Source organism: Fusarium falciforme, chromosome 7 (genome assembly GCF_026873545.1).
Source record: "Fusarium falciforme chromosome 7, complete sequence".
NCBI lineage: Eukaryota > Fungi > Ascomycota > Sordariomycetes > Hypocreales > Nectriaceae > Fusarium > Fusarium falciforme.
This window is the reverse complement of record NC_070550.1, coordinates 3,297,487-3,311,160: the sequence shown is the minus strand read 5'-3', so window position 1 is coordinate 3,311,160 and position 13,674 is coordinate 3,297,487. Positions and strand designations below refer to the sequence as shown.

At 50.0% G+C, this 13,674-nt stretch overlaps 5 protein-coding genes across 5 annotated transcripts; 1 reads left to right on the top strand and 4 right to left on the bottom strand.

Annotated features, from left to right (window-relative positions):
• Positions 1-2,592: 2,592 nt before the first annotated feature.
• Positions 2,593-3,412, bottom strand: NCS54_00968200 (CFEM domain-containing protein; the record flags this gene model as incomplete). The annotated part of the gene is made up of 4 exons (XM_053155021.1): positions 3,272-3,412; positions 3,087-3,222; positions 2,796-3,034; positions 2,593-2,742 (listed from the first exon to the last, which is right to left on the bottom strand). The coding sequence occupies exons 1-4, from the start codon at positions 3,344-3,346 to the stop codon at positions 2,593-2,595; spliced, it is 600 nt and encodes a 199-aa protein (XP_053010996.1). The 5' UTR covers positions 3,347-3,412.
• A 1,234-nt stretch (positions 3,413-4,646) lies between these two features.
• On the bottom strand, positions 4,647-6,286 carry NCS54_00968100 (Hypothetical protein; the record flags this gene model as incomplete). The annotated part of the gene is made up of 9 exons (XM_053155020.1): positions 4,647-4,928; positions 5,008-5,350; positions 5,411-5,500; positions 5,551-5,563; positions 5,638-5,665; positions 5,718-5,784; positions 5,841-5,882; positions 5,931-6,063; positions 6,118-6,286. The coding sequence occupies 9 exons, from the start codon at positions 6,284-6,286 to the stop codon at positions 4,647-4,649; spliced, it is 1,167 nt and encodes a 388-aa protein (XP_053010995.1).
• A 933-nt stretch (positions 6,287-7,219) lies between these two features.
• NCS54_00968000 (Hypothetical protein) lies at positions 7,220-8,140 on the bottom strand (the record flags this gene model as incomplete). Its single annotated transcript, XM_053155019.1, has 2 exons — positions 7,220-7,848; positions 7,903-8,140. 2 exons carry the CDS (start codon positions 8,138-8,140, stop codon positions 7,220-7,222), a joined length of 867 nt encoding a protein of 288 aa, XP_053010994.1.
• Positions 8,141-10,086: 1,946 nt separating this feature from the next.
• Positions 10,087-10,458, top strand: NCS54_00967900 (Hypothetical protein; the record flags this gene model as incomplete). Its single annotated transcript, XM_053155018.1, has 1 exon — positions 10,087-10,458. The coding sequence occupies one exon, from the start codon at positions 10,087-10,089 to the stop codon at positions 10,456-10,458; it is 372 nt and encodes a 123-aa protein (XP_053010993.1).
• An 884-nt stretch (positions 10,459-11,342) lies between these two features.
• Positions 11,343-13,061, bottom strand: NCS54_00967800 (FAD-binding PCMH-type domain-containing protein; the record flags this gene model as incomplete). Its single annotated transcript, XM_053155017.1, has 2 exons — positions 11,343-12,797; positions 12,849-13,061. 2 exons carry the CDS (start codon positions 13,059-13,061, stop codon positions 11,343-11,345), a joined length of 1,668 nt encoding a protein of 555 aa, XP_053010992.1.
• Between the last annotated feature and the right edge of the window lie 613 nt (positions 13,062-13,674).

Below are 13,674 nucleotides of genomic sequence, written 5' to 3'. Positions count from 1 at the left end.
TTCTTCTTTTGTAGGCCACAACCGGGCACATATGGGTGAGACATTGTGGCCTGAGGCATACACAGTCCCACGTTGTGCAACATCCGCACTAGCGGCTCCGTTTTGAGACGAATAGCCGGCCCACAGTGAGGGCTAGGCTGTTTCAGGAAGCTTTCTAGCCCCATGGGGAAGCACTTAATTAAAAGCTTAAACTCGGGGAGAATCCATGAGCTTGGTCGAGAGCTTGATCATGAGAACTTGACATTACTATTAGAGATGTTCCCTATAAGAGTGAGGCGAGTTTGCGGTGTAGTCCCAAGTCTTGAATCATTCTATGAGCGACTGTCTAGCAACAGCTAGAGGGATATTTATGCTCAAGTAATGATCATTCACTTGATGTTATGTGGGTTCACCTGAGTGGGCTCACCCTAGGCCATCCTCGCGTCTTGTCAGGCAGTGAAATCACAGATAGTACGCATTTCTCACCATTATCTTTTCATAAGTAGACAATATCTACTGGAGCTCAAAGCTTTAGGTTACATCTATTTACATTTTGAGTTGGCTTCAATTCTGGCTGCCTCTGTCATTGCCACCAGGCCATCCATGGCTCGTCACCCACTCAAAGCCGAGCCCTTTTGAAGCATCAATGGGTGGTCAATGAATCTCACTATGCCAAAGTTCTTCTTGAAATCTCGCGAGTTTAGGCAGTAAAATGTAGGGAGAGATCACCAGCTCCGTGGTTGGCAGTGTTCCTGCCTTGACCGAAGCCTTGGTGGGCACTCCACCGAATTACACCAAGGTTGATACAACTATCGGTTGGTGCTGAGGCGTGGCTTTCGTATATCGTGGAGAAGTCTGACGGCGACTCATGAGTACTGGCATTAGTTTACGGTTTCTGAAGAATACCAGGGCACCTTGATGGTCGAGATTCCAAGCATCGTCAAGGATGATGATAGCACTATCCATGGACTCTCTCATGTGCAAGTCAATAAGCGCCTCCAGTCACAATTACTATGGAACCATGTAACAACTGCTGTATTGAAAGAATTATTTCAGCTTGTCCCGAAGTGGAATGGTCCAACTGCGCCGTATTTCATTGGCGAATGGTCTGGCTTGGTGAACCCGGGAACCAGCTTGGTGAAGTCTGATATCCTTGAGGTTGGATCGAAGAACCTCCAAGAGGTTTGAGCCTAGGTAAACTCGCCGAATCTAGATTCCTTTGTTAGTAAAAGGTTTGGCCCCCTAAATCCGGGATTAATGATTAATTGAGGAGAGAATCCTTGTAGGCGGCTGGAGCGTGTTCTGGTCTCGAGGTAAAAGGTTTTGAGTCAAGATGAGCTTGACCTATCTCTCAATTAGGACCAGAGTCGCAATTTCCGTCAAAATGAAAGTCGATATCTGTTTCTGTTTAGATGTCTATTAGGACGCGCTGTTCTTAGTCTGGCACCACTTCCAGCAGCGGACATGAGTATAGCTCGTCGTTATTTGCATTTCTGTTAAAATGGCGTTGGCTCTTATGTATCGCGCCGGCGCCGACGCCGGCTTCGCTCTCGCCCCTTTAGGTATAGTTGGCACTTTAATCTCATAATCTTGAGGTTAAAATAGAAAGCTACGTAAAGGAGGTTTTAATTGATGTCTTTCTCTATGCGCATAACGAGGTTTCGGTATGGGACGGCGGCAAAGCTTGTTTTATGCGCCAGCAAGTCTTTCTTTTGAAAGAGATGCATTTTGACGGAAATTGCGACTCTGGACCTTATAAGTTAATTGATCCGATGATAGAAACACTCTAGTATATACTATGATTGATGAGCCCAAAAACCTGTATATAAACTTCAGTTCTCATCCATGGAGGGCAACCATGTCTCGGCATAATCGACTGAGAGCCATGTTCACATGAGGCTTTAACAAAGCCAAGTGCCTGGTGTCCAATCATAACATCGAGAGTAACGACCTTTTAATAATTAAGGCTCACGCACATGTACGTTCGGCAACCAGGGGCCAGGGGCTGCCACATGGAAAAGTACCGAACGCCCCATCCGAGAAAAGCGTGGTGACCTGTCCGCTGGTCCGGGACTCACACATTAGAACCAATGATCTCCTACATGTTCCCATGTGTAGATATGCCGAGGGATTACTTCGGAGCTGTTTGAAGCTCGGATAGCTTCGCGACCCAACGAGCATCCACGATTAAGAGAAGAGAGCACAATCATCTCTGCCCCAGCTTTCGAAGAATTATACTTACGATGAAAAGCGTCAAGAGCTATTGAGTATTTCCCCTACAAGCTATCACCGACTTCTTCTCGCCTGATATCTCCTGCCAAGCACACAAGGCAGTGTCAACGTCCACGGAGTCAGATCATCCAAGGATACATACAATTACGATTTGATCCGTCTGAAACTTGTTCAGAAACACTACTAGAATTATAATCACTTTTCTAACTATCCCAAATTCGTGTTCTTGGCTTTGGACATACTGGATTCAAAACCTGCGGGCTTCCTACTAGCTGTTGAACAACAAGACATCTGGATTATTACCATACATGAAAAGGAGACTTGCATTATAACCCAACCAGTAGATTAAGCGTTCTGTCCTCCTGGCCTTTTTGATCATTATTAGTTCAACAGAACCAGCATCATCGAAAGTCCGACCGAGAGTAAAACCGCATTCGAGACCTGGACAATTCCGGCACCAGCAGTTGGAAGGGGGGCCGTGGGCGTGGCAGGAGTGGCAGGCACTTCCGCGGGCTTGGACTCGGTAGGAACCTATAGACATTCGCATCAGCTATTGACTTGAGTTGAGAGGATGGTCGACATACAACAGGTGGGACCTTCTCAGAGGGCTTCGGGGGATGAGGCGGAGCGGGAGCGGATGGTGCAGTCGGCGCTTCAGGAGTAGACGGGGCAGTGGGAGCAGAAGGAGCCGAAGGGGCTTCAGTCGGAGTCGAGGGCGCCACAGGCGCTTCACTCGAAACTGCAGGAGCTTCAGTGGCCGGAGCCTCGCCGCTAACGCTCACGCCGGCAGAGCCGCACAGTTGAACGCCGTATTGCTCGGCCTCTAGGGACGATCAAAGTCAGAGAGCCCACATTGGTGCAGAAGAGAATCATACTGGCGGCATCTTCGGCGCTGCAAGACGTGGCCACACAGGAAGTGTAGCCTTCGACAAAGGCCGTGGACTTGCAGACGCAGGCAACGTCAGTGGAACCACAGCCGCTGGAGGAGAGAGCGTTCAAGGCGCAAGTTTGCTGCAAGTGGTAAGTACACCTTTGTATTCGAGGGCAGGGTCAAAGTTACAGCGCACGAGGGCAGAGGACTCTGCGCCAGGGTACCTGCCGAAGCGAGGACGGCGGCGATGAGGACGGACTTCATTTCGAGTGAATGCTTTGATTCAGAGTAAATTAACGATCGACAGAGGTTGTTTAATCGTGGATATAGATACTACTCTGAGGCCTGAACCGAGCTGACCTTAAATAAGAACTTGGTCCTACGTGCTTACGTATGATGCCTCACAATAAGCCTTCGGGACGCGAACAAGTTGGCTTAAAGTTTAACGCCAAGGCGTTTCAGGCCCAGCTCGTATTCCAACATGTGCTCGTCAGACCATGGCAAGCCCTATGAGCTGTGATCCGGGCCGTCGGTGCTGCCGCCGGGACGCTTTCAGAGGCTCAGAAGAGGCAGCTTGAGACGGTTTCTGGACCCAATTGACTTCGTGTGTATCTCGAGACAGCCCATCAAAGCACAGACGATGGAAAATACGATCGAGAGATGCCGTGAAACCCGAGTGTTTTTGAGTCGTTTCGCAGCAGAGTCAGGAATCATCACGATGACTTCACCACAGGAGGGGTAGCAAGCTCAGCTACAGAGAAACAACAAACATGTGCAAAAACCTGCCCTGAGATGCGACTAACTTTATTAATGCTTATATAAAGGCTAAACCTCGTATCCGGTCCGTTTCTCCAGACCTTTGTAAGGCTGCGAGCATGCAATTGCAAGCAGAGACGCACTTGACATGGCCCTTGATTCGCAGGAGAATGCGTCAGAGTCATCGATTTTACTTGGCCTGTCCAAGATAATCAGAAACTTTGGACCTTTAGTCCTCTATCTCTTTCTTGCAGCGTAATGCTGATCAGGGCCGGCATAAATGCCATGCAGCTGGCCTAGTGTCCGGCCATGACGGCCACGAAGGAGTCTTGCTTCGTCGTCGTACGCCGCCGGCATGCAGCATGTACGATGGGCAAAGGGTGATGAAGCTATGCATAGCTCCATGCCTTGAGTAAGGCCAGCCCGACCCCCGAGCAAGGCGTTAGAGAGGTCCCCTGTGAGACACTAGCTGTCTGGCATAGCCGACATCCGAACAAGCGATGCATTCGGGTCTTCATGTCGTCGTGACGCATGTTACCATGGTGTTGATACGTCCAGCGATGCGGAACATCCGATGAATCGCTTCAGGCATAGCAAGCTCTGGAAAGCTTTATGTGACCTTGAGAAATCAGCGATTTATCATCAGCATCCTCGACTCGTCTGAGGCAGCCATTCTGAATCACTAGCACTCAATACTTCTACTATCCATCGTAAGACGGCAAGTAAATGAGGCTATCGGGCTAATGACAAGTGTATTTGCTATCTAAGCCATGCAACCACCATAGAGCGTTTTCGATCAAGCCTTGTGCTAGGAACTATCTGATAGCATGCAATCTGACCCCTGAGGACTTAAGCCGAAACCGGCTGGAAGAGCCCACACAACCTTTTGCCAATACCAGCCATGCTTCTTTCCTGAGCGAATCTCTCGACGCAGGTGAGTTATGTAAACCTGGATTTCCTCCCTACTCCAGCCACCAAGAACGTTTGTCATAAATAGGATGAGTCCCTCAAAGTCTTGCTCCATGGATAGTTGAGCATACTGTCCAATCTCTCTGAGTTTTTCATCCTTGGGCCAGCTGCCTATTAGAGACTATGAAGAAAGGGATGGTTAGCAACATGTGCATGATTTGATGCATCCGTAGCCTAAGGACTTTCGGGGCGTCACTGACCTTGTGCTTCTTCTCCTGGATATCAACAAAGCCTGCTTTCTCTAGGGCCTTGTTCTGAAGTTCATCCTCAACCACTGTAAAGGGCCGTCCCATCTTACTGCCACCCTCGACAAATATCTTGCCCCATTGACCCATGGCACTATCTGGTTCAATAGTGTTGTCATCGCTCTGGATGTAGGCCGACGGCTCCATACTTTCGATATAGCCACCGGGCTTGAGGCATCGATAAGCAACCTTCATGAGAGCTTCCCAGTCAGCAATGCATCCGGTCAAGAAACGGATATGAACATAGTCGAGAGAAGCTTCAGGAAAGGTCCACTCCTTGGTGCAATCGTCGATCTGGCTGGGAAAGCAAGTAGTCAGCCATAGTTCCATACCTATGTTGTGTTGAGCTAATACTTACAATTGAAGATTTGGAGGGGTCCAGCTTGGTTGGATAGGCGAAATATCGGTTCCGATGACCTCGCAACCAGGAAACTGATCGGCAAAATCACTGCATCGGGATGAGCTTTCCTGTCTCTCGAACTTGAAAAGTAGTCTTACATGGCCCAGATACCTAAGGAAGAAGCTCAACTTAGTCTTGTGAAACCAACCTGGAGAGTGAAGGAGTTAAAGCCAATGTGCCTATACCTGTTCCGGTTCCAATGTCGACAGCTTTCTAGACGTTGAATGAGCATCGAGCGCGATACTAGAACAAAAGAAGTGCTTGCCTTGATATCATTTCTCAGTGGAGCAAGAAACAACTTTCCATCAAGACGGAGAGTCTGGCAGTGGTGGCTAAGAAAGCGTTAGATGATGCGATAGCCTTAGTGTATACTCTGGACAGGCCTCACTTGATATCCATGGCTTCATTTTGCCGCTCATCGTTGGCACCCCTTGAAGCTCAGTCAGTGAGTGTGCCAAATGTTGATTGACTGACCGACCAGTAATGTGCATCGCCTTGTTCACTATGGAATGTCCTTCCAAGGATAGTGCGGTACTTCAGGATACTAGACGCGATGGATGCCGTCGAACTAATATTGCCCTCTGACGCAGAGTCGGCATTTGCAGCGTCATCTGCGTCCTGAGAGTCACTTAGCTATGAAGTAAAAGGATAGTGGTGATTTGTACTGATCATGGCGGCCTGCTGCCAGTGCTGGGGAGGAAGAATTCCCGAGCCGTGTGACGCTTCAGTTGATACGGCCTGAGCAGCTGATGGAAGGCTTTGGTGGTTGGCTGAGGCTTCAGCTGCCTCTTGAGCCGTATTGCCTGGCGTCTTGGCCTCGTTCTTGTCCGACATGGTAGGTATCCGGTATTGTAAGTACCTTGGAGGCTGGTAAAAGAGCTGTAACTTCAGAGTGGGAGAGTCAAAGACATGTGCGGGGTCTGGAACTCGCGGAATTTCGCAGCCTGCTTTGTTCTCTCTTCCCTAGTTGTATTGCAGGGATCAGCTCAAAAACTGCATGCTCAGGTTGAAGCCACAAGCAAACCCCGCACTCTTGAAGCCAGCACTTGGGACGCAGATCCATCCCGACTTCAGGTTGTGAGGGACCAACCATGGCCTTGTGTTTATCGACAGAGTAGGAACTCAACAGATCTGTAACAAAATGAAAACACAAAGAATGAATGACGAGAGGCCTTCGGTTAGAGACACAGTGTGCCTGGTAGGTGACAAAAGGAGGCCCGTCACCCACACCGGGTATTTACCCCGTTGCATCACAGGCGCCACGCGCGGGATTGACACAATCCCTGGCCATGTCTGAGCGACACGACAGCTAAAAGAAATGTGCAGGGCCTCGACCCTGGGTTGGTTGCGAGGGGTGCGTCATTGACTCCCAGGAGCCGGGGTGTTTGTTGGTAGCCTTGACCGGCAGTGGAAGCCACGGGAAAGACCCGTGAAGCCAAATACGACCTTGCCCTTGGCGTAAGATTAAATGAGAAAGGGTATTGTATTTTCCAAAAAGGGACATATAATCTGTTTCTGGAAAAGGACAAGCCACCTTGGCTTGGGTGGATTTACGACATTCCCGTGACAGCCACCTGTGACCGCCATGTTAAGGACTCAGAACGAAGCCTACCAAACCGCTACTATTCTTAAGATTATAGAGAATAAACATCAAAAATAGGGTAGATATCTGATTCTGACACTTGCAGTAGGAATACTATAATAAAAACCATTTCGCTAATTCAACTTATCTAAGCCTCGTCATCTCACCCGCTAGGCAACCTCTTGCTATGGCGCTTCGTATACTTGGCTCGTTGAAGTGGTTGTAGAATGAGTGGGAAACTCGGCTTTCACCTGAGGGCTCTGTAGCTGCGCCAGGCCTGGCGGGTACTGCGTTTGCGGATGATACTGCTGTGGGTAATATTGAGGCGGTCCTGAACACTGGTGTTCCTTTCTCTTTTTCAAGTGCCTCCAAACGAAGAAACCAATGCCGGCCAGTATCGCGATCCCACCGACTGATGCACCGACTCCAATGCCAGCCGCAGCTCCAGCTGAAAGATCCGGCTCTTTGTCTTCTTGCTTGTCCGCAGCATCCGAGCCAGCTGATTCTGCCGGACTGGAAGTCGCCGTTGTGCTTATACTCGTGATCTCAGATTCAGTCTCGGTCTCGGTCGCGGGAGATGAAGTGGTGGCCTCTTCGGTTGTCGTCGTCACCGAAGCTGGTTTGTAATCGGGAACGGTCACGTTGAAAGAAGCAGAGTTGACCAAGCTCTTTGACCCATCCGCAGATCGGTCTATGATGTCTTCGGGGTCGTAAAGGGCGAACCAGAACCTGGCATGTTCTGCTCCAATGTCTGTGTCGAAGCGACCATTGCCAAAGTCAACCCTCCATGTTGTAGACCGCTCGGTTAGGTTTTCTACACATCATGTAAGAAGGTGGATGAGGGTGTCAGAAGAGAAAGCCTTCTTACGATCGACCCAGGCCCAGAGGAAAGGTCCTGATCCGCCACTTTCCCACACCGCAACACTTATTCTGTCTCGATCTGTCGTCCACCTGATAGGTATCCTATCTCCCACTTCGTATACCTGGTAGTTGGATCGGTCATCGTCCTCGGCGTTCCACGTCGCTGGGTTGGTGAACTGGGTCTCGGGGCGTACCCTGGCTACCAAGCCAAGTATCGAGAGGGCGGTAAACATTAAAGAATGCATCTTGAGGCGTCTATGAGATAGGGTAGGCCTAACAAGATTAAATAGATGTCGATCTTGGTTGCCCTTAGGCGCGAGAATCACGGTAACGACTGACCATGGTCAGACCAAGTGGCGGCGAGCAGGTAGGCGATGCCTGGCATTTTGATGCGGGAGGGTCAGAAACCCGTGATTCCGGCACTTAAAATGACAACAATCCTCGTCAGGTCATATCAAACTCCTGTTGGCTTGCAGTTGCAACAAGCTGGGTCCTGAGACCCCTGGTGCGTATCATCATCGCCGTACAATTCCTTTTTGGGTGTGTTCTACGGTAAAGGCCCTGTCTACCCAGCCTCCAAAGAGGGCCCTTGCAATCCTGTTTTAATAGCACGCCATGCAGCCAAGACCGTGCTATGGTCCTGTCGGAGAGACGAGTTGCGGGATTTTAGCACCCGAGAGTTCGTCTTGTTTCTCGAGGATGCGACCCCTTGACTCGGAGCACGAAATCAAGCTCTAGTGGAAGTGGCCAGACGGAAGCGAAGCCAAAGGCCCTGTTTTGGCGCCAGGATTCGGATCCAGCAAATGAGATGCCAGGGTATGGAAAATGCCCCCAGTATCCAAGTCACGGATGTTGATAAGAAGAACCAGCAGCTTCACTCTGAGAGAGATACACAGTTCCCGCAATGCGCGGCAGTTTCAGCCTGCTGTGATCAGGTTTCTTTAGCGGGGCTCGCTGGCCGAGAAAGATGGTCGATGCTACCAGGGACAGCGCGGCAAAGTCGGTGGTGAAACACTCCCTGGGCATTTTTATTGGCTTTGTTGTTCCAAGCTCCAGCTATGGCGAGCTAGCCTATCACGTTGAACATCTTGACTGCATCCAGGCTTGCTCAAACATATTCAGTGGCCACTCAAATGAGAGAAGTATGACACTCTTCGTCAAACAGCCGCGTTGGCTCTGCATGTGCCGAACCAGCCGACTCTCGGTGTGATATCAGATCATCGAAAAGCGGCGTGCAGCGACGGGAAGGTCTTGCAACCATGAGCAGCCTAAAGCTTCCATGATTCACAAGCTCGAAGACCAAACTGTTGATGCCTCAGACATTTAGGCAGCTGCTTTGTTGGTTACAGCCCAGTTGTTGAAGTTGTGATAAGTGATTTTTGAGAGTCATTAGCGTCCAACAGGGCCTTGTCGCGCAAGGGTTTGGAAGGACACGCGACCCTGGTCAGATCCAAGGACTTGATTTGTTCTTTGTTATCGTTTATGACACGCTGAGATGTGATTAATAAGCTAAAGAGGCATTGCGCCTCAGGTTTGGCCAAGCCTTGTTGAAGGATGAGAATGAAGATGGAAATATCTTGGGTGGGACTCACCAGGGTTCCAGTGCTGATTTGTCACAAGTCTAGATGAAAATAGTTGCCAGTTACTGCCTAACGAGAAAAGAATAGGATCTCGGTGATAGGTCGATCACAATTCTGTCCATATTGAAGCAACCACTGACCACCACCCTTGGCCTTTGGCTCCAAGTTTCCTTTGACGAAGGCTTTGTAAATAGTTCGAACGAAACTATATTTTGCATTGAAATGTTGACTCATGTTCACTTGATTCACTTGATGCTTGTTTTCTTGATTTCTTTGTCACGTTGTTTCAGTAGCCCCTGATTCCATTGTTCACCATTCCCTGCTACGCGCTCACACTGCCATAACCATTGTTATATCTCTTTGTTGATGCGTATTCATCGTGGCTAATTTCCTGTCAGATGAACAGAACACCACCGTAACCTCGAATTGGGCACTTCAAGTGTCAGGTACAATATCCAAGTATAAAAGCTCCTTCATTAACATTGACAAGACGCCCTCTATTCTCTTCAGCCTAACTGTCCAGCCTCAGTTCGAACATACACGCGATTCCCACCCTTACAGAACTATCTTAAACACAGAAACAGGATCTCTGTCAGCCTCAGGCGTTCATCATGTCTAACACCTGCACTCATACCAGCTCCAAGGCTTCCAGCAAGGCGGCCAAGAATGCAGTTTATAGCGCAACTTCCCACCCAACCAGCCTGAGTGGGCAATCGAGTTCTAGTGTGAGAAGGAGCCTGTACAGCGGTTGTGTGGAAACTCGGTCTGTGTGTTTGGAGGCCAACTACGAGGGCCCTTCTGACCGCTCGCATGCCATCTTCCATCAGCCAGATCAAGGTATTCAGCCTTTGGTCTCAGACGGAAACATGGGTCGTATCGAGGAGCCTAGGATGCTCCGCGTTGAACCCGAACTTCGTACGTTGGCTCTCCTCCAGATGCAGCAGAAGACAAACAACACGTTCAACAGCGGCGGCCGTTATTAGACTGAGATAACTGACGAGGGCCTAACTCGTACAACTAGGGAACCACGGCAAGATCAGATTTTACAATGCCGGTGGGAACTGTCCTTTTTTGACGGGGCAAGCTCAGCGGGCCTCAGTATAAGTATAGATAGACCACACAGTGCATATAATAATAGAGTCATTTATACGCATTTCTCGAATAGAATTTGTGACCACGCTTAATCTCAATGTCTAAAATGTGAACATACGCTATCGTATGTAGAGACTTGAAGTAGTTATTGCACGAAAGACGGTGAGCAAGCTCATGCTCGCTTGGTCCACTCCATTCGCCCCATAATGACCCAGAATTCCTAGAAATTACACAACCCTATCGAGGGCTCGCGGTGTATAGCAAGACCGATTTTCCATGGACTTAGAACACGTTTGCTGGAACCTCGAGGTGAACGGTTGCCCCCAACGCACAATCTCGACAGCCTCAACACAACACCACAAAGAATAAGGCAATAAAATAAACAAAAATTTCAAAAAGACATACAACAGCGGGAATTCGCTGGTCGTCACCGACCCAACTACTAATCCACCCCTCATTGACTTGACTATGGGAGAGCGAACGGGATCCCGTATTTTCCAATGGGTATGGTCGTATGTGCCAGAGATCACCGTTGCAGCGGCTCAAACAGCGCCTTCGAGGCCGGCTTCGAAAGGATACACAGGGACTAGATGACTGCTTGAAGGCTGCAAGTCCTCTGAGAGGGTGTTAGTCCTCACCGTTTTGTGTAGAAAGCTTTCATGAAATGAGTATTGTCTGCAGACAATTTGGTAACAGAACACAAGTCCATTGAACCCCTCTCTCCCAGCCTCGAAATGATCCAGGTCTCTCGCTCACCGTCAATCCGTTCAAGCACCTAGGCCCCATTTATAGCCTTGACAGCGAACGGGTTCGCAGTAAAGGTGCCGTTGGGATCAGCCTTGCCCCTAGCCTTGCCCAACCTCTGATACTTTGGCTCATCCTCATAGTAACACTTCCAAATCTCGGGCTTTCCAAGATCCCAGTCTCCATAAGACCCCCAGAGCACACGCTTGCCCTGCTTGCTGAACGGACTAGAACGGCCAACCATGATGGCGTCGTTCTCCTTCTGCCAGTTGAGAGCGTACTGCTTGTACTTGTCGCCAGGATCGTGGAAGCAGTCGAGTGTCTGGACAACACTGGAGTCTCTCCAGCTGTAAGAGGTTCCGTTGTTCCTGTCGGTACAAAAACGCGAGTTGTCACCTCCAAAGCACTGGATCTGAACTGAGAGCTTGCAATGGGTGTAGACTTCATACTCATCCTCACCCTTGTTGTGGCCGAGCTTCTGGCGTGGGTTGTAGATCAAGTCGAGACGCCTAACTACAGAATCGACCCAGCCATCCTTCTCAAGAGTTCTCGAGTTAGTGGCGTATGTGCGCTTGACGTAAGGAAGGTCAAACTCCCGCTGCTTGGGGAAGATCCATCGCCCGGTCATCTTGGACATGTCCTCGTCGGCTTCCGACTCCTCAATCCGCAGAGTGTGCAACTTGAAGGAATCTTTGAGGTCTCGGAACTTTTGGAACCAAGCATCAACACTCTTATCGTACTTGTCGGTCTTGCTGACAGGGCACCACTGAGCGTAGACAACAATGATAGCTGGGAAAGCTCCGTTAAGGAGGTCCAGGACATCGTCGGCAAGGGCTTGCTTGATCTTGTTCTGGATCTTCTCCCACAGGCTGGCATCCTTCAAAGATGGGAACAGAACTGTGACGGGAAAGTCGGTACTGAGAACACTCACACAGAGGTCAAAACCTTGCGGAAACTTGGCGTCATCCCCCATCTTTGCCACCTCAGTGAGAAGCTTCTTGAGGACGTCGGGGTTGTAGAGATAGAGGGCCTTCATCCCATGAGGACCCTTGATTCCGTTGGGGCCAGCAACAGTCCCCATGTAACTCTTGCCCTGGAACACCTCGACGATGTAGTGGGTGATGATGCCAAAGTTGCCGGGACTGCCGCCAAGAATGGCGTGGAAGAGCTCAGCATCGCTGTCCTTGGTGATCTCTCGAATGACACCGTCGTGGCAAACCATGCGAATGGTCCTGATATGATCACCAAACAGGCCGAAGCTGCGGCCAAGCTGGCCATAGCCACCTGTTTGTCCATGGCCACCCACACAGACATAAGCGCACTGTCCGTGTGGAACAAAGAGCCCATTATGTCTGAGATAGGCGTTGAAGTCCTTGAGCTGATTGCTGACACCAACAAAGACGAGCGCCCTGTCCTCGGCAACAGGGACCTTGGGGTTGAGGACCTTCATGTCCTTGTACGTGTTGGAGAGGTCGATCTGAATGTTCTTGCCACCGGTCGAGCAGGCTCCGCTGTACTAGTGACCACCACTCTTGACAGCGATGGCAACCTTGTTCTGCCTGGCCCAGTTGACAGCCCCGATGACATCTTGGTCTCCCTTTGGCTGAATGACCATGGCAGGGTTCAGGTCGCGTTCCTGTTGGTAGGGTGAGGAGGCATACTGCTGGTTGAAGTAGCCATAGTCAAGCTTTTCGGATGAGGGGCCATCGCGGGAATATTGCATCCCCTGAAAATCCTGAATTTGAGCCATGGTTGTTGTGTGAACATGTCTGCTCGAAGGCGTGGGAGATCTCAAGTTCTATGCAGGTGACTGTCCTTCTTATACTCCAAATACAGGCTGAGAGCGTAGCAACCAACTTCTCAAGTTATCATCACATGTTCCCTCCAAGTTCAATATTTCTCCGACCTGAGACACGGCTGCAGGCCGGTCCTGCAAATGAAGCTCGAAACTCTCAGCTTACCGCGCCACCATTGTCTCAGCCAGCCTCACCGTACCAACCCCTGGGGTGAAAGATACCGTGTCCCACTGTGCAGAGGATCGGTGGAACATGGTTGGACTGTTGGACCGTCGATCACGGCTTGATCTGGGAGACCGTGCCACCTCAGGACAGGGCTGCAGCGAGTGCCGAGAGATATTCTTACTCTTGGGCTAGGATTCGTAAGCTCTCAACGCAGGTAAGATGTCCACTTGTGTCATTAAGCATATTCAGGAACCATCTGTCAGACTTGAAGTGGAGTTGTCTCGGAACTCCACGGCAGTCATTGCGGGGAACATTCCTGACCTCTGGAATGTGATGATGCATGGAGAAAACTTGCTACACGTTGCATGTGCCTAGGCCATGGTGGGGTGCTACTCGCATTGT